Source organism: Raphanus sativus, chromosome 6 (assembly GCF_000801105.2).
Source record: "Raphanus sativus cultivar WK10039 chromosome 6, ASM80110v3, whole genome shotgun sequence".
NCBI classification, from domain to species: domain Eukaryota; kingdom Viridiplantae; phylum Streptophyta; class Magnoliopsida; order Brassicales; family Brassicaceae; genus Raphanus; species Raphanus sativus.
The window spans coordinates 8,764,231-8,785,754 of record NC_079516.1 but is presented as its reverse complement, the minus strand read 5'-3'; the positions used below and the strand labels follow the sequence as shown (position 1 = coordinate 8,785,754).

At 34.8% G+C, this 21,524-nt stretch overlaps 5 protein-coding genes across 5 annotated transcripts in view; 2 read left to right on the top strand and 3 right to left on the bottom strand.

Annotated features, from left to right (window-relative positions):
- Positions 1 to 2,210, top strand: part of LOC130495496 (uncharacterized) — a 5,432-nt gene extending 3,222 nt beyond the window's left edge. The window contains exon 2 of the mRNA XM_056986903.1: positions 890 to 2,210. Within this exon, the coding sequence (XP_056842883.1) occupies positions 890 to 2,210 (1,321 nt within the window). The remainder of the gene's footprint in view (positions 1 to 889) is intronic.
- A 5,027-nt stretch (positions 2,211 to 7,237) lies between these two features.
- Positions 7,238 to 7,864, bottom strand: LOC130496394 (ethylene-responsive transcription factor ERF095-like). Its single transcript, XM_056988438.1, has one exon. The coding sequence runs from the start codon at positions 7,851 to 7,853 to the stop codon at positions 7,440 to 7,442; it is 414 nt and encodes a 137-aa protein (XP_056844418.1). The 5' UTR covers positions 7,854 to 7,864; the 3' UTR covers positions 7,238 to 7,439.
- A 2,953-nt stretch (positions 7,865 to 10,817) lies between these two features.
- On the top strand, positions 10,818 to 12,412 carry LOC108805613 (transcription factor bHLH34). Its single transcript, XM_018577537.2, has 5 exons — positions 10,818 to 11,066; positions 11,178 to 11,543; positions 11,635 to 11,712; positions 11,782 to 11,944; positions 12,017 to 12,412. The coding sequence occupies exons 1-5, from the start codon at positions 11,002 to 11,004 to the stop codon at positions 12,272 to 12,274; spliced, it is 930 nt and encodes a 309-aa protein (XP_018433039.2). The 5' UTR covers positions 10,818 to 11,001; the 3' UTR covers positions 12,275 to 12,412.
- A 242-nt stretch (positions 12,413 to 12,654) lies between these two features.
- On the bottom strand, positions 12,655 to 14,225 carry LOC130496112 (CASP-like protein 5B3). Its single transcript, XM_056987900.1, has 3 exons — positions 13,781 to 14,225; positions 13,153 to 13,285; positions 12,655 to 13,066 (listed from the first exon to the last, which is right to left on the bottom strand). The coding sequence occupies exons 1-3, from the start codon at positions 13,909 to 13,911 to the stop codon at positions 12,872 to 12,874; spliced, it is 459 nt and encodes a 152-aa protein (XP_056843880.1). The 5' UTR covers positions 13,912 to 14,225; the 3' UTR covers positions 12,655 to 12,871.
- Positions 14,226 to 19,568: 5,343 nt separating this feature from the next.
- LOC130495495 (uncharacterized) lies at positions 19,569 to 20,987 on the bottom strand. The gene is made up of 5 exons (XM_056986902.1): positions 20,848 to 20,987; positions 20,363 to 20,528; positions 20,016 to 20,114; positions 19,824 to 19,922; positions 19,569 to 19,739 (listed from the first exon to the last, which is right to left on the bottom strand). Exons 1-5 carry the CDS (start codon positions 20,964 to 20,966, stop codon positions 19,569 to 19,571), a joined length of 654 nt encoding a protein of 217 aa, XP_056842882.1. The 5' UTR covers positions 20,967 to 20,987.
- Positions 20,988 to 21,524: the final 537 nt, after the last annotated feature.

Genomic DNA, 21,524 nt, shown 5'->3' with positions numbered 1-21,524 from the left:
TATATATTTTTGTGCAATACTTATATATAATTGACATATACATAATTTTATTAAATATATATAATCAGAAGGTGTTAAAATTTGTGTTGTACATGTTGTTAGTTTGTATTTATCTTGTTTCATTTTTGGTATAATATTTTGCTTTATTATACTTTAACTTATATTTTTAAAAATTAAAAATTTTGATTTTGTTAATAACAAATTTATATTTTTAACAACTTTATAAGATGTCATTACAGCCTAAACATAATTATTTTGATATTATTAACATGTATTAAAATATTTTGTTCTTGGTTGATTTCTGGTTTGCTCTTATACACAGTTTTTTAGAATGGAATATTTTCATCATAAAAACGTATTTAAGCATATGTTGTTTACATTTTGTTCTATGCCAATATTATGTTGTTTTGGAAGATCAATTCTTGTTCTTAACAAAATGTGTATGATGTGATATGATGAGGTGAAGATCAATTTAGATGAACGTATGTGATAAACGTATTTAAGCATATGTTGTTCTATGCCACCTTTATTAGGTTTTTTAGAAGATAAATTCTTGTTCTTGAAAAAATGTGTATGATATTATATGATACAGGTGAAGATCAATTTAGATGGACGTATGTGATACGATAATTTGTTTTTAACACAGTCTCCAAATGATTTAAGATTGGTTCGGTTTTGTATGATCTAATTATATTAAGAAATAACCAAACATATTTAAAGCCGGTATTGGTTAAGGTCAATTGGATCTGCGCATGTTAATATATGGTTTAATTTAAGTTGGTATGTTTCATTAGAAAAGAAGCGTGATATCCTAGTAACAATAATAAAAGAGGCCAAAATTTAAATGACAACTTCTAGTAGTAGATAAAAACCAATCCCTGAACTACAGAGTGAAAGTGCATGTAAATGGTCGTCTCCCTCTTATAACAAGCTCTATTGTTGAGTACGCTAATGGTGATGAAGTAGTGGCAAAGCTCGTCTATGAGAACTTAGAGAGACACTGCTCGAAGTGCTTCAGACTTGACCACGAGCTGCGTGACTGCCTCCAAGCTAAAGCAGAGAAGAGAGAGCAACTCAAGGAAAAGGAAAAAGAAGAAGAAAGCTTGACCCATCGCAACAGATCGCCAAGACGAAATGACAGAGATGATCACCGCATGGGAACAAGAGGGGAAGCAGGACAAGATAGACACTATTCACCTAACCCTCACCACCAGAAAGGAAACTACATTTCGGGAAGAAGCAACCAGGAAGCAGACTGGAGTAGAAGAAGCTATGGACACCAAAACCACTCAGAGAGACAGAGAAGGGATGATAGAGATGACTATGCCAAAAGACCCCAGCTACCTCATCACCGTCAATCCCACTCACGTGATCTGTCAAAAGAGCGCCCATCCCACACTTCAGTATACAGAGAAGTAAGAACACAAGCTCAACCACGTCCAACTTCCCCCACTGGGAGAATCTCAAGCGACAAGACGCCCGTAAATCATAGGCTGGAGATAGGAGGCTCACGTGCAGAATCAACCAACTCAAAGGAGACTCACAGAACTTCTGATAGAGGGATTCCTCTACAGAGTTCCCATCAAGACTTACCTAGAGAAGCAGTCGCAAAGGCCATTGAAGAAGTCCACGACGCAATGATCCAGTACACTTTGTGTGCTGACCCAACTGAAAGAGCAGCCAGAAGGGAGCGATTCAGACAGGCTGAGGCACAAGGAGAGATAGAAGAAACAGCGGTGAACATAGTAAGAGCGTCACTAGCAGCACAAACGGGGATAAATGAAGAAACAGAGACTCTAACCAGTCCCCCAAGAACCTCGGCTCTACTTCGATTGGGACCATCACCAACTCCTCCGGACCAGCCATCACAGAGTGAGCTACCACAACAACCTTCGACAGCCACCAGAAGGAAACCAGGACGCCCACCAGGAGGGAAAAAAGTTCAGACCAGTCCCAAAACACTTGCTGGTGCCAGTTCCCGAAAGCGAAAGGTACAACAATCAAAGAATCCTTCTTGCAAAAGAAACATCTCGATGGCAGGTGAAAAAGAACCCCCTAACAGAGCAACATCGACCCGACAAAGAAAGGCAAAAGCTAAGGGCGATGTAGGCAACTCCCTGGACTCTAATCAACCTATCTGTAACCTGATACCCGCGACTACAAAAAGGAAGAAGACGGATTTTCAGACTCCGTCAACTCTCGTTCCTTAAAGATACTGAGTTGGAACTGTCAAGGTCTGGGGAATCCTTGGACAGTCCAACGATTACGGGACATGAAGAAAAGCATAGACCCGGATATTATTTTCCTAATGGAAACCAAAAACCCCAATGAGTTTGTTCTGAACAAACTTGATCAACTTGGTTATGAGTTCTATGATCTAATCCCACCGACGGGACATGGAGCGGGAGGTCTGGCACTCCTTTGGAAACAGGAACTGCAACTAGAGGTCATTGAGGCCAATGCAAACCTTCTGGACACGAGTATCGAATATGAAGGCAAACAATTCTTTGCGTCTTTCATCTATGGAAGTACTGATAAAGCCCAACGAAAGCTACTTTGGGATCAACTGGTTATCACAGCGGATCTCAGGGATTCACCATGGTTCATTACCGGGGACTTTAACGATCTAATCAGTAATGAAGAAAAGGATGGAGGACCGGAACGCCCAGAAGGGTCTTTCTCAGACTTCAGGACCTTCTTAGCGGAAGGAGACTTGTTTGATCTACAACACACAGGGGACTTTCTTTCTTGGAAAGGCCAACGCGGAGTTCACTACGTCAGATGCCGACTTGACCGAGCAGCTGCAAACACGAGCTGGGCAGAAAGATTCCCGACAGCTAGATGCGTCTACCTTCCCTACGAGAGCTCTGATCACAAACCTCTCCTGTCCATCTTTGAACCTGCCAGGAAAAAACGACGAGGCCTATTCCGTTATGACAGGAGATTAAAGGACAACCAAGAAGCCACAGACCTAATCAGATCGACATGGCACTCAGCTACGAACAGTTCAATATCTGAGAGGATCAGCTTAGTTCGCAGAGCAATCTCGAAGTGGAATAAATCCAAACAATCCAACAGCAGGATCCTCATTGAACGAAAAAGGGAAGAGCTGGAGGTAGCACAGACAAGCACTACCAATGATATCAGCCTAATAAACAAGATTTCAGAGGAGCTCAGAGCAGCATACAATGCAGAAGAAGCATACTGGAGACAGCGCAGCCGCTTATTATGGCTCAAGCTAGGAGACCGCAACTCAGGCTTCTTCCATGCCACAACAAAGAAGAGAAAACGTGCAAATGGCTTCTCAGTCATAGAAGACACAGAAGGGAATCCTGTTTACAAGGAGGAGGAGATCTCGGAAGTGGTTATTCACTACTTCGAATCCCTGTTTACTAGCAAACCAGGAGAACGTAAAGATATTGTAGAGAGAGCCCTAAAGCCAATGATCTCAGAGGAGGACAATGACCAGCTCACCCTTCTCCCAACGGCTGAGGAGATAAAAATCGCGGTATTCTCTATCCACGCCGATAAAGCCCCGGGACCAGACGGGTTCTCGGCGGGTTTCTTCCATTCCAATTGGGATTCCATTGGTATGGATATAGTTCAAGAAATTCAAGACTTCTTTAACACAGGGAAGCTCCCACCTGAATGCAATGAAACCTTCGTTCGCCTCATACCGAAAACTCAGAGTCCTAGGACAGTGGCAGAGTATAGACCGATCGCGCTTTGCAACGTTTACTACAAAATCATCGCCAAGATCTTAACGAAGCGCATACAACCACTACTCTCCTCCATCATCTCTGAGAACCAGTCCGCTTTTGTACCCGGGAGAGCTATCTCGGATAATGTGTTGATCACACATGAAGTTCTTCACTTTCTCCAAAATTCCAAAGCGGAACAACGTTGCTCCATGGCGGTGAAGACGGACATGAGCAAAGCATATGATCGTCTCGAATGGGAGTTCATTCGCTTGGTTCTTGACAGGCTCGGCTTCCATCCTCGCTGCATCACGTGGATAATGGAATGTGTCACCACTGTTACCTACGCTTTCCTCATCAACGGCTCGCCTAGAGGAAACGTGATACCGAGTAGGGGAATCCGTCAAGGAGACCCACTTTCACCATACTTATTCATTTTGTGTAGTGAAGTACTCTCGGGACTGTGTAACAGAGCTCAAGAATCAGGCTCGATGCTGGGAATTCAGGTTGCTCATGGGTGTCCAAGAGTAAATCACTTATTGTTCGCAGACGATACAATGTTCTTCATCAAGGCAAAAGTGGAGGATGCAACAACCTTAAAGACAATCCTGCAAAGCTACGAAGAAGCATCGGGTCAAACTATCAATCCGACCAAATCCTCCATCACTTTCTCCAAACACACGCCCAACTCCCTCAAGACTACTCTCCGCAACTCACTGGAAATTGAAAAAGAGGGCGGGATGGGAAAGTATCTTGGCCTACCGGAGCTCTTTGGAAGAAAGAAAAAAGATCTCTTCTCGTCCATCGTCGATAAGATCCAGATTAAATCCCGTAGTTGGTCAAACCGACATCTCTCAACGGCAGGGAGACTTGTGATGTTAAAAAGTGTCTTATCCCCCATCCCATCCTATGCTATGAGTTGCTTCAAGCTTCCAATCTCACTCTGCGACAGAATCCAATCAGCTTTTACTAGATTCTGGTGGGACGGAAGTAGCGAAACTCGTAAAATGGCGTGGGTCTCTTGGGATAAAATGACACAACCAAAGGGTGCAGGAGGACTTGGATTCAGAGATGTCCAAAGCTACAACGACGCTTTCTTAGCCAAACTTAGCTGGAGACTTCTCAATAATCCCTCTTGCCTTCTTAGTCGGGTACTCCAAGGAAAGTACTTCTCGGAGTCATCTTTCCTACAAGCTCAGAGCCGGTCTGTGGAATCCCATGGTTGGAGAAGCATCTTAATAGGCCGAGATCTCCTCATGAGCAATACAGGATGGGTAGTAGGCAATGGAAAATCTATTGATATCTGGAATGATCCATGGCTCAGTTTCAAGGAACAAAAACGCCCCACAGGCCCAGCTCCGGAACTCCAACTAGATTTGAAAGTCGAAACTCTGTTTCTCCCTCATAAAACAGAATGGAACAGAGAGGAAATAGCCAGAATTTTGCCTTTCGAAGAGGATAGAATCCTATCGATCAAGCCAAGCACCACCGGAGCTCCGGACAAGCTCGTCTGGCTCGGTACAGCTTCAGGAGAGTATAGCACTAAGTCAGGCTACTGGAAGGCCATGGAAACCCGTAGAGAACCAGCGCCAACTCCCCACCACGCCGATTTCGACTGGAACAAAAGCATCTGGAATCTTCACACAGCTCCAAAGATTAAGCTTTTCCTTTGGAAGATCATGAACCAAGCGGTCCCTGTAGGAGCTCAGCTTGTAGCTCGAAACATAGCGGTGAACCCCAAATGCAAAAGGTGCGACAATGCCGAATCTATTAGTCATCTTCTTTTCCACTGTGAGTATGCCCAAAATGTCTGGTCTCTAGCCCCATATACTCAATGCTTGGACTCTAGAAGACTAGTAGATTTTGTCTCTTGCTGGCCCACTCTGAGCAAGCTGACTTGCCTTCCACCCTCGGGAATCGCATTGGGACCTTTAGCGCCATGGATTCTCTGGGCCATCTGGACCTCTAGGAATAACCTCCTCTTCAACAACAAGATGATAACGCCAGAGGAAACTTTGACTAAAGCTCTCTCGGCAGCTAGGGAGTGGCTAACGGTTCAAACCACTACTGCATCTCCTCCTCGAAATGCCGTCCACCCCTCCTATCAAACAGGGTCCAACTGCATTACTGTAAACACCGATGCTTCCTGGCATTCTGATCGTTTGGTTGCAGGTTTGGGCTGGATCATGGACACAGGACAAAACAGAGCTTCATACATGGCGCACTGCTACTTTGTCAGCTCACCATTGGTGGCGGAAGCACTTGCAATAAGAGAAGCCATCACGCTGTGCATTGAAAAGGGATTCCTTCGTGTGCACGTAAAGTCTGATTCCCTACAGCTCGTCAAAGCCATTACCTCGGGCTCGTCTTTCCCTGAAGTCTATGGAGTAATTGCTGATATTTGCAACATTAGTCTTGCTTTTGATTGTATTTCCTTTTCTTGGATCCGACGGGAAAACAACAAAGATGCCGATGCACTAGCTAGGCAAGCTTTGTTGAACGAACCGTTTGTTGTAGCTACACTAAACGTTGAAGATTAAGTTGAATGAAGTATTTGGTGTTACAAAAAAAAAAGATAACAATTAATTATGGAACAAATAATAATAGGATTATTAATAATTTATCAATAATCAAATATTTTATTTACGTTAAAATTAAAATTCACATTAACATCAATTGTTGTAACTGATAAAAATATTCAACATCATTTGTATTAAGTGATACAAATATTGACATCAATTTTTGCAAGTGACACATATCAACACCAATTACAATAAATGATGCAAATATTATAAATGTTAACATCAATTATGTTTTAAACTAATGTGAATTATTTGCATCACCACTTTCAGAGTCATTTTTGTAAATGATATAAAATTCACTTGTATTATTTATAACTAATGCAAATATTTAGAATAAATGATTCAATATACCTCTTTTTTTGTAGTGACATCTAATATATAATTTTTTTATATGAAGTTTTCATTTAATCTATTAGACTCATGTGTTTTACAAGATGTCTAGTTTAAACCCAAGAAAAATATCAATCACTGTAGTAAAACCAACTTTCTAGAAATACGGAAAGTGAAAATTTGTATATATTACTATTTAGTCAAAATTTGTATTATAATTTATATATAGTATGTCATGATGTAACAACATAAAATTACATCAAGAAAATGTTAAATAAATACCTGTCTGATCGCATGCTCTAGTTTTTTTTACTTATTTTGTTGTAATGTTTTCATGTTTTCCCAGAGTTATTTACATTTTATACAACTTGTAATTAAATATTTTATTTTAAATTATTCAAATATTATATTTTATTTGTTTATGAAAGGTTAACGATTATTAAAAATTGAGAATAAATTATAAATTACAGAAAATTTAAATATAAATTTGAAGATGACCATTCGAGTAAGATATCCTCATTCACTTATTTTCAGAATGGTTCCCTTTAAAATGAGGATGCATGGGGATGCTTATTAGAGATGCTTTTTGCTTTTTGTTTTTGACATATTAGAGATACTCTAAAACCATCTAGCATGATTGTATAATACAAAATTGTATAATACTATACCAAGTAACATTTGAGAAAATAGTCATTTAAAATTCCCGCGAAAAGTGACAAACAGAAAACCTTCCTTGATCGTCATTCTGATCGTCCTGGATAAAATCATGATTAGTACTAGTTTCTCCAACAATAAAAAAAAAATATGATAGAACTAGGAAAATCTACAATTAATGGTTTGCGTCATTCTGATCGTCCTGGTTATAACTCTCTCCACCTTCTAGAAGCTCTTCCAACAAACTATCGTCTAAATACTCAAACTCAATGACTTCTTTCACGCTACTACCGCCTGTTCCACTAAACTGGGACGACGAAGAAGCCACAACATTCTCGCTGCGGCCACTTGGACCGTCTGTCATCATTGGGTATTCGTGAGGGAAATTTAGAATGGCCTTTTGACCTCTCATAGAAAAAGCAGCTCTATCGTAGGCCCGAGCCGCGTCTTCCGCAGTGTTAAACGTTCCAAGCCAGACACGGGCACCATGTCTGGCGGAGTTCCGTATCTCCGCCGCATATTTCCCCCATGGACGCTTTCTTACACCTCTGTATTTCACCTCATTCGTGTTAGACACTCCATGTTCCATAAGTTAAGCTTTTAAGTTATATTTTTTGCATGTACATGTGTTGATAGTAGTGATAGTTTATTTATACGTGGAGGTAATGTTGACTATTGAAAATGTAGTGGATCTTATTTTAAAGCACGTGCGAGGAGTCAAAAGCCTCCTTATTTTAATGAAAAACAATTTGATCATGGGGTAGATTGCATCCTAAAAATGTATACGTGCATTGTCATAGTAAAGAAATGATTGGGATTGGCAAACAAATGGAAAAAAATTGTGGCAGCTCCTCGTTTAGTGCAATTTCTGAATATTTGAGGGGCTAAGACAGAAAATATTGAACTTGTGAGTGAAGTCCAATGAATCTGGATGGTCAAGGTGACGGCTAAGTTGAAAGGAAGTATTTTGTGACAACGGACAACATTTGATTTCAGCCTCTCACTTTTTTTCGGTCAAGATTCCTTTTTGACAAAATTAAAATATTATTATCACGTGCAAACTCTGACCGCACGTGTGATAGATTCTAGGCTTTGAAATTTCCACTTGACCATTACGAAATGCATAGAAATATGTTTGAATCTTTTAAATACAAATATATTATATACATAAAATCATATGAATAATGAATCTACCTCGCATTTAACAGGATGTACTAAAAAAATTTTGCATACTTACTGTTATTTGTTTTCTTCGACCAAAGTTCAAAAGTAATTTCGTAAACCATATATAATCTTGACCGCTTTGTGCATTGTGATATATGAACGAGTGTGATTTTCTTTCTGTATTAAGATAAACAAAACTTATATTCTCTGCGAAGAACTGATGCATTATTTGCTCTTTCATATTGCTCCTACAAACGTCAGACATTTGGATATAATTTGAATAGCTATCTGCCAGACCATCGATTAACTATTTGAATATAACTACCTACTAATTTAGATGGATAGTCGACAAAAAAAGAAAGAATATAACTACCTACTATGAGGTGAAGCTTTCTTTTTTCTCACTGGTGTCAACACCAGTCGGGTTGAAGAAAGAGATAGTATAAAGGTTAAACCAACTTAAAACTAATTGATTATAAATGAATTAGTTCTACTTCTTTATATATTACTAATGTCACAGATAAAGTCTCAATATGTGACCTTATATTTTCATATTATTGTTTATGTAGCGACTTATAGATGATCGATTCAAATCAAAAGCGAAATGTTGTTACTAGATATGTAGTATGGGCTTCGTAGCCTGGTGGTAATGGAACCTCGGCTGAGGTGCCCGCCACCCAGCTTCGAAACCCGGCCACAGCGATTTAACATCCTTACTGCTGGGGCGCTGGACCCCTTCGGGGGATATTTGGGAAAGTGGCTGCCCAGACACCAGAGATATCAAAAAAAAAAAAAATAATAGACCCACGAAAGTGTTACCAATTTTCTTTTACATTTTTCACTAATAATTGAAAGCCATAGTTCGGAAAATTTGAAACAATTCGAAATCAGGATATATGGTGATATTGATTAGGATTTGGGATCATTGATTCTTTTTACCACAATTTAGGATCATTGATTTTTTTAATAATATATGCGAGAAGATAATACAAAAAAACAAACTGATAAAATAAACGATAAAAAAATTAGGATGGATTTCTTAAAAAAAAATTTAGGATGGATCACCAACTCGATACATGTAAAAGAACGTTTTATATATTAATTTACAACAAAATTTATCTTTAATTATTATTTTTTGAGAAAAACTTTAATATATATATTTTAATTATTTAAGAATTGTAGCGACCCAACCCATGATCGATATATATACAAGAATATTTTGTTTTAAAAATCTTAGTGATAACTGAAATCCCATCCTCAAGTGTTTAGAGCGGGTAGTTACACACTACTACTAGTAGTCTACTAGCAAATCATATTAGATTTAAGGTATGTTAATGTTTACTAATTATCAAGACAAATTTTTTAAATTTTGATACACATCAGTCTAAATCTCAGATTAATTACATCGCATAGAAAAATTTGGTGGAATGAGTACCTTTTTGAGCAAACACTGTATATGAAAAATGCTCATTTTGCTCTTATATATTTGGAGGGCTAGGAAATTTGAAGATGCGGCGTTTGAAAACGCCAACGAGCGTTTTGTTGTTCCAAACTTCCAAGTGTCAAAAAACCTGTAAGAAACTTGAATGATTCTTTTATTCTACCACTTTCTGATCAACGATGATCACACTGTTTGACTTGTCTATCCCTGTTTTAGATTGGTCGTTTTCCCACTTTGTGTATTTGTTCTTGCTTTTAGAAAGTTAAATTTTTGTTCCTTGCCAAGTGGCCACTCTTTCAGACGTTCGACAAGAGGTCTTTATAAAATTATGCCTCTCACAGTAATACATGATGCCCTCAATTTTTAAAAATATTTTGCTGCCATAGGCAAAGGTATCCTTTTTTTCACACTGTGGCAGGGCAAGTAATCTAAGAAAATAAGATCGAACCAACATAGTGCGACACCTTTGTTTTAAAAAAGCAGTCCAACACTGAACGATTCTCTTACGGTCCCGACCAGCCTTTGCTTAATGCGTGGCTTTACAAAAGCCCCATATATTGGATAGATTATATATTTTCTTAGTTTAATAAAATTCACATTCCTTCCATTCTAAAATAGTTAATATTTATTATAAAGAGTTTTTGATATTTCAAAATACATGATATTTTGATATTAATTTTAATTTTATTAGAAACTATGTGATCAATGATGTTTTATAATCTTTTTGATGATTAGTTGAATTAGTTTTAGTTTATATTTTAATGCTATTTTTAGGATATATATATATATATTATTTATTGTTATTTCAACTAAAACATCAGGTAATTTGAAACAGAGAGTAATTATTATCATTGATTTTGTTGTCATATATACCAAAGTATTTTTTTTTAAAAAATTCGATATGTTTTTTTCTTCGCAAGGATACGATTTGGTCTTAAAAAAATCCCGAAATTCCCTCAACTTATTTTGTGATAACAAACTCCGACTATTGACGTCACTGAGATTTGTTCTCATATTTATTTCCCTCTATACACATTTGTGTATTGTTGATTTGTTGTTGCGCGTCTCCCTCTCTCTCTCTCTCTCTCTCCTGACGATTTTGAATACTCTCAGATTCTGCATTCACTCTCTAATGATGTATCAATCAAACGAAGACGACGACGATCTTTTCGCTTCCCTTTGCTTCGATCATCATAGGTTCCTTTCAGTTCTTTTTTTATTCAATCTGCCTTCAGTTATGATTATTCTTTTTGGTTCGTGTGTGAACCGAACCCATGTTGTTTTGTTTCACTTTCATTGATTCTGTAGCAATGGAGGAGAAGATCCTTACGCGTTTATACAACAGACAGATCAGGAAAACCTCTTTCCCGAGTTTGGTTTGAATTTGCAGCCAGAGCAAGACCATCATCATGTACGTACCGTCGGTGGAGATCAGTTCGATTCCTTTACTGGTGACAGCAACGGTTTAGGAGGACCTTTTGGTGGCCTTGTCTATAGCATTGGATCATCAGCACAACTTGATTTGGGGACACACAGCTTTAGAGGGACAGCGTCGACTCATGTGCAGCAGGAACAGGAACAGGAACAAGCGTGTTGTCCTGTTGTGGAGATCAATTCTTCATCCTCTGTTGAACTTGTCAAGGAAGAGTTTGATGAAGAATGCTCAAGAAAGAGGTCAACCTTTTTAAGCTTTGATCTCCCTGTTTGGTTATCTATAGGGATCAGTTTAGTTACATGTTGTATGAATCTGATTATGTATGAACAGGGGACGAACTGGACCATGTAGCAAGCCAGGAACCAAAGCCGGTCGTGAGAAAAAGAAAAGGGAGATGCTAAACGACAAGTATGTTCATAGCTTTTGCCCTAATGCGCTGTGTTTTCTAGATGTTGTATTCACTTTGTATTTGTTCAGGTTCATGGATTTGAGCTCTGTTTTGGAGCCTACAAGGACTCTAAAGACTGACAAACCAGCGATTCTCGATGATGCAATCCGGGTAGTGAATCAGCTCAGAGGTGAAGCTCATGAGCTTAAAGAAACCAACCAGATGCTTCTAGAAGAAATCAAGAGTCTCAAGGTTGGTTTCTACACTTTTGGCCTAATGAAACTATGAGAGACTTATTCAGTTTTTTGAATGGTGTAAAAACAGGAGGAGAAGAATGAGCTAAGAGAAGAAAAGATGGTGTTGAAGTCAGATAAAGAGAAGATGGAGCAACAGATGAGATCAATGGCGGCTGTTCCATCTCCTGGTTTCATGCCCTCTCATCCAGCAGCTTTCCATCAGAATAAAATGGCGGTTTACGGAAGTTATGGTTACTATCCAAACATGCCAGTGATGCCATACTTGCTACCTCCTTCGCAGCGTGATACTTCTCAAGATCAGCAGAACTGGTCTAAAGCTGCTTAAGCAGCTTCCTTTTGTTAGTAGGCATTGAATCATAATATCAACAGTCACTCTGGAGTTTTGTTTCCTTCAGATGATTCTTTGTTATGAGTTTTGCAGTAACTTATTTGGGGGATAGATAATGTTATTCTTTAGGTTCTACTTTTATGCTTTCTTGATTAAATAATACAAAGGTGGAAATAAACACACAACAGTACTTCAAAATAGTGGTTGGGTCATAGTAGAAGCATCTTTGCCACTTTAAACTCATTTAATCCACAGCCGTTTGATCTTTGTCAACGTTTAGCTTTAAAGGCAAACAAACACAAAAAAAAAAACAATTTCTTTTTATTATTATTTCTATCAATCTTAGTTTTGATCCATACACTATCCCATAATTGAAATTTACAGAAAATGGCTTTTAACTGTTAATTTACATAAGAAGTATACTTTTAAAACATCAAAAAGTTACATAAAATTGAGTATACACTGAAGAGTTAAGAAAAAAAGATATAATTGTTTCTATTAACAAAATAAAGAATCAAAAATCTTTAAAATGGCTTTTGTCTAATAAGAGTATGTATACATATGGAACTTGTACAAGTGAATGCGGTTGTTGAGTTATCCAGAAGCAAGTAGCCAAAGAGTGGTAAGTGAAGAAATGGCGATTGTGATCCAAGAAAGGAAAGCTAAAGCAACAGAGAGTTGATACCTCCAACACTCTGCTTCAAAAGTGCAGCTTCCTAAATCCCCAAAATATAAAACCGTTATCCCTGCAGAGGACGAGGCTCCTGCTAGAGACAATGTTGATGTTACCTGAACGAAACACAAACAAAAGATGGTTTAAGGTTTTTGATGATCTGTTTGTGTCATTTTGGTAGAGAAAGAGAGAGGGACTTTACCCAGTCTCCAACTACAAAGAGGCTGATCAAAACCGGGCTAACAAGTGTTTTCTTTGTAAATAAAGCGAAGGTGTCTAGTATTGCAAGACCAAAACTCCATATGACTTGCAAACCCATTGCTGCAATTAGGTAGCTGCAAATCAATACTGAGAAGAGTAAGAAAAATAAGCTTAAAAAAGTTATAATCTTTTTTCCTTTACATAGCTTGAGAAGGCTATATAGTGACAGAATCAAATATCAGATTACATCTGAAAGCATACAACTTTGAAGATTGACTAAAATATCAAAGTTTCCCAAAAGAGAAAAACACGCCACATTTGTGTAAGAGCTGAGGATACAGAAAAAGCCTATAGCTTCTTGATGTTTTGAAACTTAAGAGAAACCAATATCAACACCTATCTTCCTCAATCATGAAGCAATACACACTTGTCTAGAAAAAGATCAACTTCCAGGTACCTAGCATCAGACCCAATTGAGCAGTCTAGAGGTCTAAACTAGTTAAAGAATCAAAAAGCAATTCTCTACGACGAATGGATCTGTAGAAACCCTCCCTAGATTTCAATGCCATACTATTCAGTAACACAATCTCGAGGCTGATCAGATAAAAGATAGAGAGTGTTGTGAATACCAGAAAGAAGTGTAGCTGAAGAATCCACCGGAGGTAACCATGTAAGAAATAGAGGCAGCGGCAAAAACACACTGAGAAATTCTCAAGACAAGACCAGTCAAAGTCCCTGGTGCCCCAGGGATATCTATCATTTCTCTCTTCCAAGACACAAACCAAAAGTAAGACACAAACCCAAATCGTCAAAATATAGTCTTTGTTTACTTCTCCGACAAAAAAGGCAAAAAAACAGAACCTTGCCGCCAACAAAATAAAACAAGATTCTGAAAAGATCAGACGATTTTACCGGTGAGGAAACAAAAGAGTTTTCTTTTTTTAAATGGGTTTTAGGATACGAAATTGAAGGATCAGAGGAGTAGAATTAAAGACTTTTGCTGAGTTTACTTTTTTCCACAGAAAGGGCACAGAGAGGGATTGGCGAAGAAGAACAAATGCGCATTTTTTTGTGTTTAATGTTTTGTATATTGGAAAGTGGATCTTTTTAATTAGTTTAATATATAGCTGATGGTGAAAGTGATTGACAAATTTCTGTATATTTTTAGTACATCTTTGAACTTTTCCATTGTTGGAAGTTTGCTTTTTCTCCATCGGCAAATTCATTTTTGAAGTTTGATTGTTTAATTTCAGAAAAAAACAATATAAATTTTTATAAAGTTGTACTTTTGTATTTTATAAAATCAGACAATTCATATAATTTTCAAAGAAAAAATGATAAGAATTGGATGATATATTAACAGAATGAAGAGCAAAATGTCTTTTTCTAATTCTAAAATTCTAATGAACTTCTAAAATTTAAATGAGAAAAAACTAATTTAAAATGAGCAATTTATAGTTTACATAATAATTATAGTTTAAAAATTAATTTGAATATTTTAAAATTACTTATAAACTTGATTTTTTTACAATATTGCTTTCCCAAAATTATAATCACAAAAATATAAAAATTTCTAAACATGATCAATATTTTCAAATTACTTTAACTTAGCTTTTTAAACCGCATTTCTTTGATTTTTTTAGAAATAATATTTCCTTAATAATAGTGTCCCCTATCATTTACTTGAAATATTGTTTTCTTATATTCTTGAGGTGTCTTTATAATGTATGATAGATTATATATTCACGGTATACATGAATTTGTATTTATAATTTTGTTAAGCTTTTAAGTTAATTCTTTAAAAATTATAATAATTATTTATATATAGTTTTTTAGGATATTGATTTTGTTTTTACCTTACGTTTATAATTTATTTATGAAATTTTACACTTCAATTGTCTCAAAAAAAATTGTACACTTCAAAAATATTAGTTCTTAGCTATTCATTTATTTATTTATATTTATCAATATATAAATTATATTTAGAAATATATTTTATTGTTTAGAAAAAAAATTAAAAATTAAATATTATAGATTGTTGGATGCATTTAAAAAGTTGATAAAATGTTGTAAATATGTTTTTCATATATTTTAATTTAATGATATAAACGGTTAAGCTATTTTTAATATTTAATTTGATTTGTACTCATAAATATTTTACAACGAATGTTTGATATATATATATATGTGTGTGTGTGTGTGATATTATAATATTTAGATATAAATTTTAATCACAATAAATATTTTGATATAGTTTAACTAGTATTAAATAGTTTTTTTATATAATATTAAAGTTTAAATAATGTAAGAAATATTTTAGTTATTTAAATAATAAAATAATCTATATATTAAATTTATCTTCTACTTTGATCAAATCATTTTGTATTATTTTCTAATATTTAATATTATTTTTTAAAATATTATTTAATTCTGTTTTAAATTTCCAAATATTGTATCTATATCAAATTGATTCTTTTTAATAATTTTGTTTTGTAAGTTTTCCTTGTTTTGTATGGATTTCTAGTTAGTTTTTGAAATAATTTCATTTTTAGAAATTTTTTACATTTGAAGTATAATAAACTTAATTTCATTTTTGGAATTTTTTACATTTGAAGTATAATAAACTTAAATAATGATTTGGCATATTTTGTGTTACTTTAATATATATATATATATATCAAGTTGATTTGTTTTAAATTATGTTTGCTTTGTTAGTTTGATTTATTTTGTATGGACTTTTAAAATCGATGACTTCAATTCTTATAGCTTTGATTTTTAAATGTATTGTATTATTTTTAAGAAAATATTTGTTAATTTCCAAAACATTGTATCTACATCAAGTTGTTTCTTTTTAAAGAGAGCACTGCTACTACTACGAGTCTACGACCAATTCATTGATGAAGCTAAAGGGCCGTCGAACAAACTCGACAAGGATTTGTGATTGCTTTATCCGCAAACTACAATCGTTAAATACAGGTCAAAGTCTTACTCCCTCCGTTTCTTAAAGAGTGTCGTTGTGACATTTTTCACACAGATTAAGAAAGTTGTTGAAATAAATATAAGTTGTAATTAATTATACCTCTTTGACAAATACTATTTTAGATAAATAAAATTATTTATAAAATCAATGCAGTTTGCAATTAATTTTCAGCTGAAAATTAGTATAATTTACATTGGAATTGTAAAGTGACACTCTTTTGTGTAACAAAAAAATGAGGTTAGAATGAAACTTATTATGAAACAGAGGGAGTAATTAATTTTCTCAGTTCCCTGCTGGTCAAAGTCTGATTTGTATTAAAATCTAACTCATAAAAGTCTAATTTGAATTGTATGCAGTGTTGTAGGACAACATTTCATTCAGGATCTGACAAGACAAAATTATTTAAAACACAATTGAAAGGCCATATATCGGCTCAATTAGTTTTGTGCTTCTTGAGCATCCCATACTTATGTTTTATCGTAATGGAAAACACCAAAGCAGCTATTATTCAAACCCTACAAGAATAGTAAACTAGTTTTAGTTTCTGATACTTATTGTTATCTTAATGCTAACCGACAATTATTGTAAGTTATCAAATACCTTAATGAAGGGCAAGAAAAATGTGTTAAATTTGCTAAAAAAAAAATGTGTTTGCTCTGTGTGAACAGAGGATTCGAGTTGGCTTGTCTCTCAATCTGCAAAAAAGTGATCCAGAATATTATGCAAACTATAGTGTGATGATAAAGTAAGTAATGACATTTGATTACCTCGTTAATTAGATCGCAAAATTTCTGGCTCTGTTCTTCCTGATCTATGGAGTCGTGGTGGCACATGGCCATGCGCACTCCATTATCTGCTAACAGTGTCTCGTTCACATACTGATCATACATTTTAATTGTGTTATATACTTATATCAGTTATATATAATCATATCTGCTAGTTAATACTTAATAGTACGTTATGTAAAAGGTAGTGAGATAATAAGTGTTATAGTTAGATTCATCACCTCGCTTATTTGATCGCAGAATTTCCGGTGCCTTGCGTTGCTTAAACCGAGTTCTTCACAAACTAATAATGTGTTTCAGGTGTGTTATAATTATATATTATCAGTATATTAACTACACCAGGTCTAGCCGCGGATATGGTTCTTACTGTGATGAGAGATTTGTAGAAAATGTTGATACGATTGTCGAAATTGTATATAACCCCGATTGTAGAGATCATACAAAACCGGGCTCAATATTGCTTGGTATATAAGCTACGATCAAACAACATCAAATTTTAGTACTTATGGTTTATTATTTCAAGGTTAAACATAACAATAAGATATGACGTGAATTAATATACCAAGATAAGCGCTCCGGGGCAAGTGCTGGAGAGGAAAGATATCCCTCCGTATAACTTCATCACAATACCAAGACCAATTATGTACTTGGCCTAAAAATATTATGATCAATATAATGAAACAATTAGATAAACTATATAATGTTCTCATATGCGTTGTTATACTTAACAATTTGGTATAATAACACTCCACCTTCATTACTATACCAAGAATTATGTACTCCTGAGCAGCTTCTTCACCATTAAGGTTAAATACCAACCAAGTACGTTCATCATCATAACTTAAGGAAAAAACATTGAAATTTAATAATTAGCTTACAGACAAACCAATATATCATTTAGATCAAATATTTTGATTAGTGCTTACTCTCTCCAAGCAGACACGATAAACGCAAACGCGAAAACAAGTCGACTGGCATGGATAAGACGCAACATTTTCTCCATTTTTTCCGCAATAGGAAAGATAATTAATCGTATATATATTTGTGTTTAAATGTACCAGACAGAAAAAAGAGAGTTTGTTAGGAAGGAAGATGATGATCACCAAAGAGACGACTATATGGTAGTTCAATGATGGAAAATTAAATATACAAACCATGGTCTTTTATATATAAAAGGACGAGAGTAAACACTACTATAAGTGACAAAATGTTTAAGATACTACAACTAGTGATTAGTTTGACTTGACTTGTTACAAGTTGATATTATTATGCCAAATGTATTTGTGAATCATTACTAAAATGCGATTAGTTTGACTGATTAAATATTTAAATATGATGTTTTTAACGCTACTGATCATAATTCGATTTTACGTGATGTGAATCTACTATGTATACTATAAAAACGGATGAGTTGCAGAAAAACTATATAGATATATAACACAATTTTTTTTATTTGGTTCTTATTTTTATTTTTTTAATCAATATTTGGTTCTTTTTTAGCTAGAACCTTACGAGAATAGCTCTGCAAAGATGGTCAATATACATCTTTGTCATGTGCATGTGCATACTAGGGACGGACATTTTATCCATTAAATTTAATTCGATTCGTTATTCGTTGTTATTCGATCTGAAAATTCAAGATATCTGTAAGCTTTCGAAACAAAGTAAATACTAAAATTCAATATCCGTTAAAATCGAAGCAAATCACAAATATTAAAATTTTGAGAAACGAATATCCGATCAGATCCGTCAATATATAAATACATGTATTTTTATTATATTTAAAGTTTTAAATGTATAAAACTATATAATTATTACATTGTTACTTATATAAAAGTATTATATAAAAGGAAGAGAAAAAATTTATGACAATTATAGATTTTTTTCTTTAGTTTTGTATTATTATAATTTTTAACTAAGTTTAAATTTTTTAAAATATATAGATTCACTATTTCTTTTAATTTTTATCTTTTATATCATGCAAAACAAATATTTTACAAAAAAAATTGTATCAAATTTTTAAGATTATATATATAAATCAAACAAATGAGATATCCGTAAATATCCACAAATATCTATTTATTTTCGGGATGTCCATTTTTTCGAATATCCGTATTTTTCCGAAACAAAGCAAATCAGAGAATTAGATGTCCGTAACATTCGAAGCAAATCATAAATATTTTCAAAAACCCGGATATTCGATCCGTGCCCAGACCTATGCATATATATACAAGTTTATTTTTTGCTTAACTCTCTTTATGTTCTTGTTGTGAGTCTTGTGACAAGTAACGTCTGGTCATTATTTTATTTTACCGACAGATTCACCCTATATATAATTGTTTCAAATGGCGTCATTTTGAAGAAAAAGAAGAGATTTTTTTTCGTGTAGTTTAAATATTTAGATTGCTTAATCTTATGCATATCTTCAATCACAATGTATACTAGAGTATTCACTGCTATGCTCTTCTACGTAAATTAGTAAAGCATCGTTTCACGATTAAAGTAAAAAAAATGGAAAAAATAATGAAAGAGAGATAGATAGAGTTTGTTCATTAGCCAAAATGATTCAATGCCTAGATTTAACACATAAAAGACACAGAGAATCACAAGATTTATTTTTAAAGAAAATAATATATAGAAAGTGGGATAGTTTTAGTCAGTTTTAACTTTGGATTCCTTTTTAGCTTTGTTGAGTTTGTGTTTCATTGTCAAGAAAAAGAGCAATGCTCCTACTACGGCCAATCCTTTGATGAAGCTTAAGAGATGCTGAACAAACTCGTTATGTCCAAACAATGAAGAGTTTGTAGCTGCCTGATCCGTAAGCTACACAAGACACATTATACTCCGTCAGCAGAAACATTTCGTAATGTAAAAGTTATTACACATATATAGGCATCAAGAAAACACCTCACGGAATTTTGATATGACATTCTCAACATGCTGCTCGTCAAAGTTTGACTTGTAGAAATTGTTAACGGTCTCGTAAGACACCGTTTCGTTCAGGATCTAAACAAACAAATCCGGGGACAGAATAAGAAAAAAAAAAGTGAGATAACAAACCATAGAGGCTCAAAAGAAAAATTAAATGTTAATATTTACCCTTTTGAATTTGAGATAAAGGAGTCCAAATTGTTCAATGTCGACACGATGGCTATAGAAATCGTGATGGATCATTGTAATAATGCCTTGGTGTAGAAGCTAAATAACCACAAGGAAACATATTGATTTGACATGAAACCAAAGAGATTTATAACTATAAGATGAAGCTCAAAATCAAAGGAACTGCAGAACATTTAAGTTTGATTATTTTTATATCTTGTTCTAATTAGAGTTGGTTCTAGCATTTTCAGGATCTTTATTTTAGATCGATTAATGGTAGAGGTTTTCTTAGAGACTAAACAAATAAAACTTGCAGTTAACTATCTTAAGAAGCTGAGAGTTAGTACCAATAGGAAAGCTCCAAAGAAGCTGCCATAGATGAAGATAAGTCCGCCAAGCGTCTTCACTATGATACTAATTGCCATAAGATGCTTAATCTGGTCTCCTGAATATCCGAACTTTGGTCTCCAGTAATCCTCTGCTCCTTCCCAATTGGAGCTAAGCTCCATGTAACTAAATATAGCAAAGAAAAAAAAATGTACGTCTCGAGTTAACGCATTAACTGAGAAGAGTGTCTGATACCGTCAGGAATCTCACATCGGACACGAGTTGCAGTCTAAAGTAATATATGGACACATAACCATCTACCACAAAACTCAACATATACCTTACAATTGTTATATTTCACACCATCTTCAAATGTTTCTATGAATCTAGAAATCAACCTGATCAATCTATATTAAAATTCTGAGTGAAGATAGTTATGATGAGGATATTAAATAGAAAATTAAAGGATAAGAGGAAAACAGAAGAGGTGGTTGGTTAGTCTTACTCATGCCAAGCAGAGAAGAAGAAGGAGGAGGAAAAAAGCGCTCTTCCGATGGTTTCAACATAAGGGAAAGTAGCAACTTTACTTCCTAAATTGTTCACTTTTCTCTGCACAAAGTCCATCTCCGGTTCTTACTATGTATCCTAATCAAATATTAAAGCCAGAGGAAGATATAGTGAGGACGGAAGGTTGGGAACTTTGATCGTTTAGAAAGAAAGTCTTACTCTTTCACTGCTTATGGAGAAGAAACTGAAGAGGAGCCAATAGTAAGAATTTGATTGGTGATGAGAAGATGATTTATTTCCAAGAAAAATTGCGACTAGGTCTTCTTCTTCTTGAGAAGAAAAGGTGGGTGCACTTTGAACGTTCTAAGCGTTGTTTTTCCTGTTTAAACTCAAGAATAATTATTACTAATTACCTGTAACAAGAAATAAGTGAGTATATATTTTTTAAAGATTTTAGTTTTGAAATTTAAGATAGAAGACGTGATATGCACATCAGACTGCATTGACAACTGTAATTCTGTGTACGGTGCACCATTAATGAATAGCTTAATACATTATTCTTACGTACTTGGTGTGCTATCAAGCAAAAAGCAAGACACTTAAATTTGAGAAATAAACTATTTACATCCCAACATCGTAAACCTTATCGAGCGTACATAAAAACAATTAATGAAT

Bases quoted from the DNA above. Each gene is read 5' to 3' on its own strand.
- LOC130496112 (XM_056987900.1), bottom strand. From the start codon at position 13,911: ATGATAGATATCCCTGGGGCACCAGGGACTTTGACTGGTCTTGTCTTG. The intron at 13,286-13,780 runs GTATTCACAACA...ATTGATTTGCAG, and splicing joins TTCAGCTACACTTCTTTCTG to CTACCTAATTGCAGCAATGG. The intron at 13,067-13,152 runs GTAAAGTCCCTC...TGTTTCGTTCAG, and splicing joins TCTTTGTAGTTGGAGACTGG to GTAACATCAACATTGTCTCT.
- LOC130496394 (XM_056988438.1), bottom strand. From the start codon at position 7,853: ATGGAACATGGAGTGTCTAACACGAATGAGGTGAAATACAGAGGTGTA.
- LOC108805613 (XM_018577537.2), top strand. From the start codon at position 11,002: ATGATGTATCAATCAAACGAAGACGACGACGATCTTTTCGCTTCCCTT. The intron at 11,544-11,634 runs GTCAACCTTTTT...ATGTATGAACAG, and splicing joins GAAGAATGCTCAAGAAAGAG to GGGACGAACTGGACCATGTA. The intron at 11,945-12,016 runs GTTGGTTTCTAC...GTGTAAAAACAG, and splicing joins AAGAAATCAAGAGTCTCAAG to GAGGAGAAGAATGAGCTAAG.
- LOC130495495 (XM_056986902.1), bottom strand. From the start codon at position 20,966: ATGGACTTTGTGCAGAGAAAAGTGAACAATTTAGGAAGTAAAGTTGCT. The intron at 20,529-20,847 runs GTAAGACTAACC...TGCTATATTTAG, and splicing joins TTCTTCTCTGCTTGGCATGA to TTACATGGAGCTTAGCTCCA. The intron at 19,740-19,823 runs GTGTTTTCTTGA...TGTCTTGTGTAG, and splicing joins TCATATCAAAATTCCGTGAG to CTTACGGATCAGGCAGCTAC.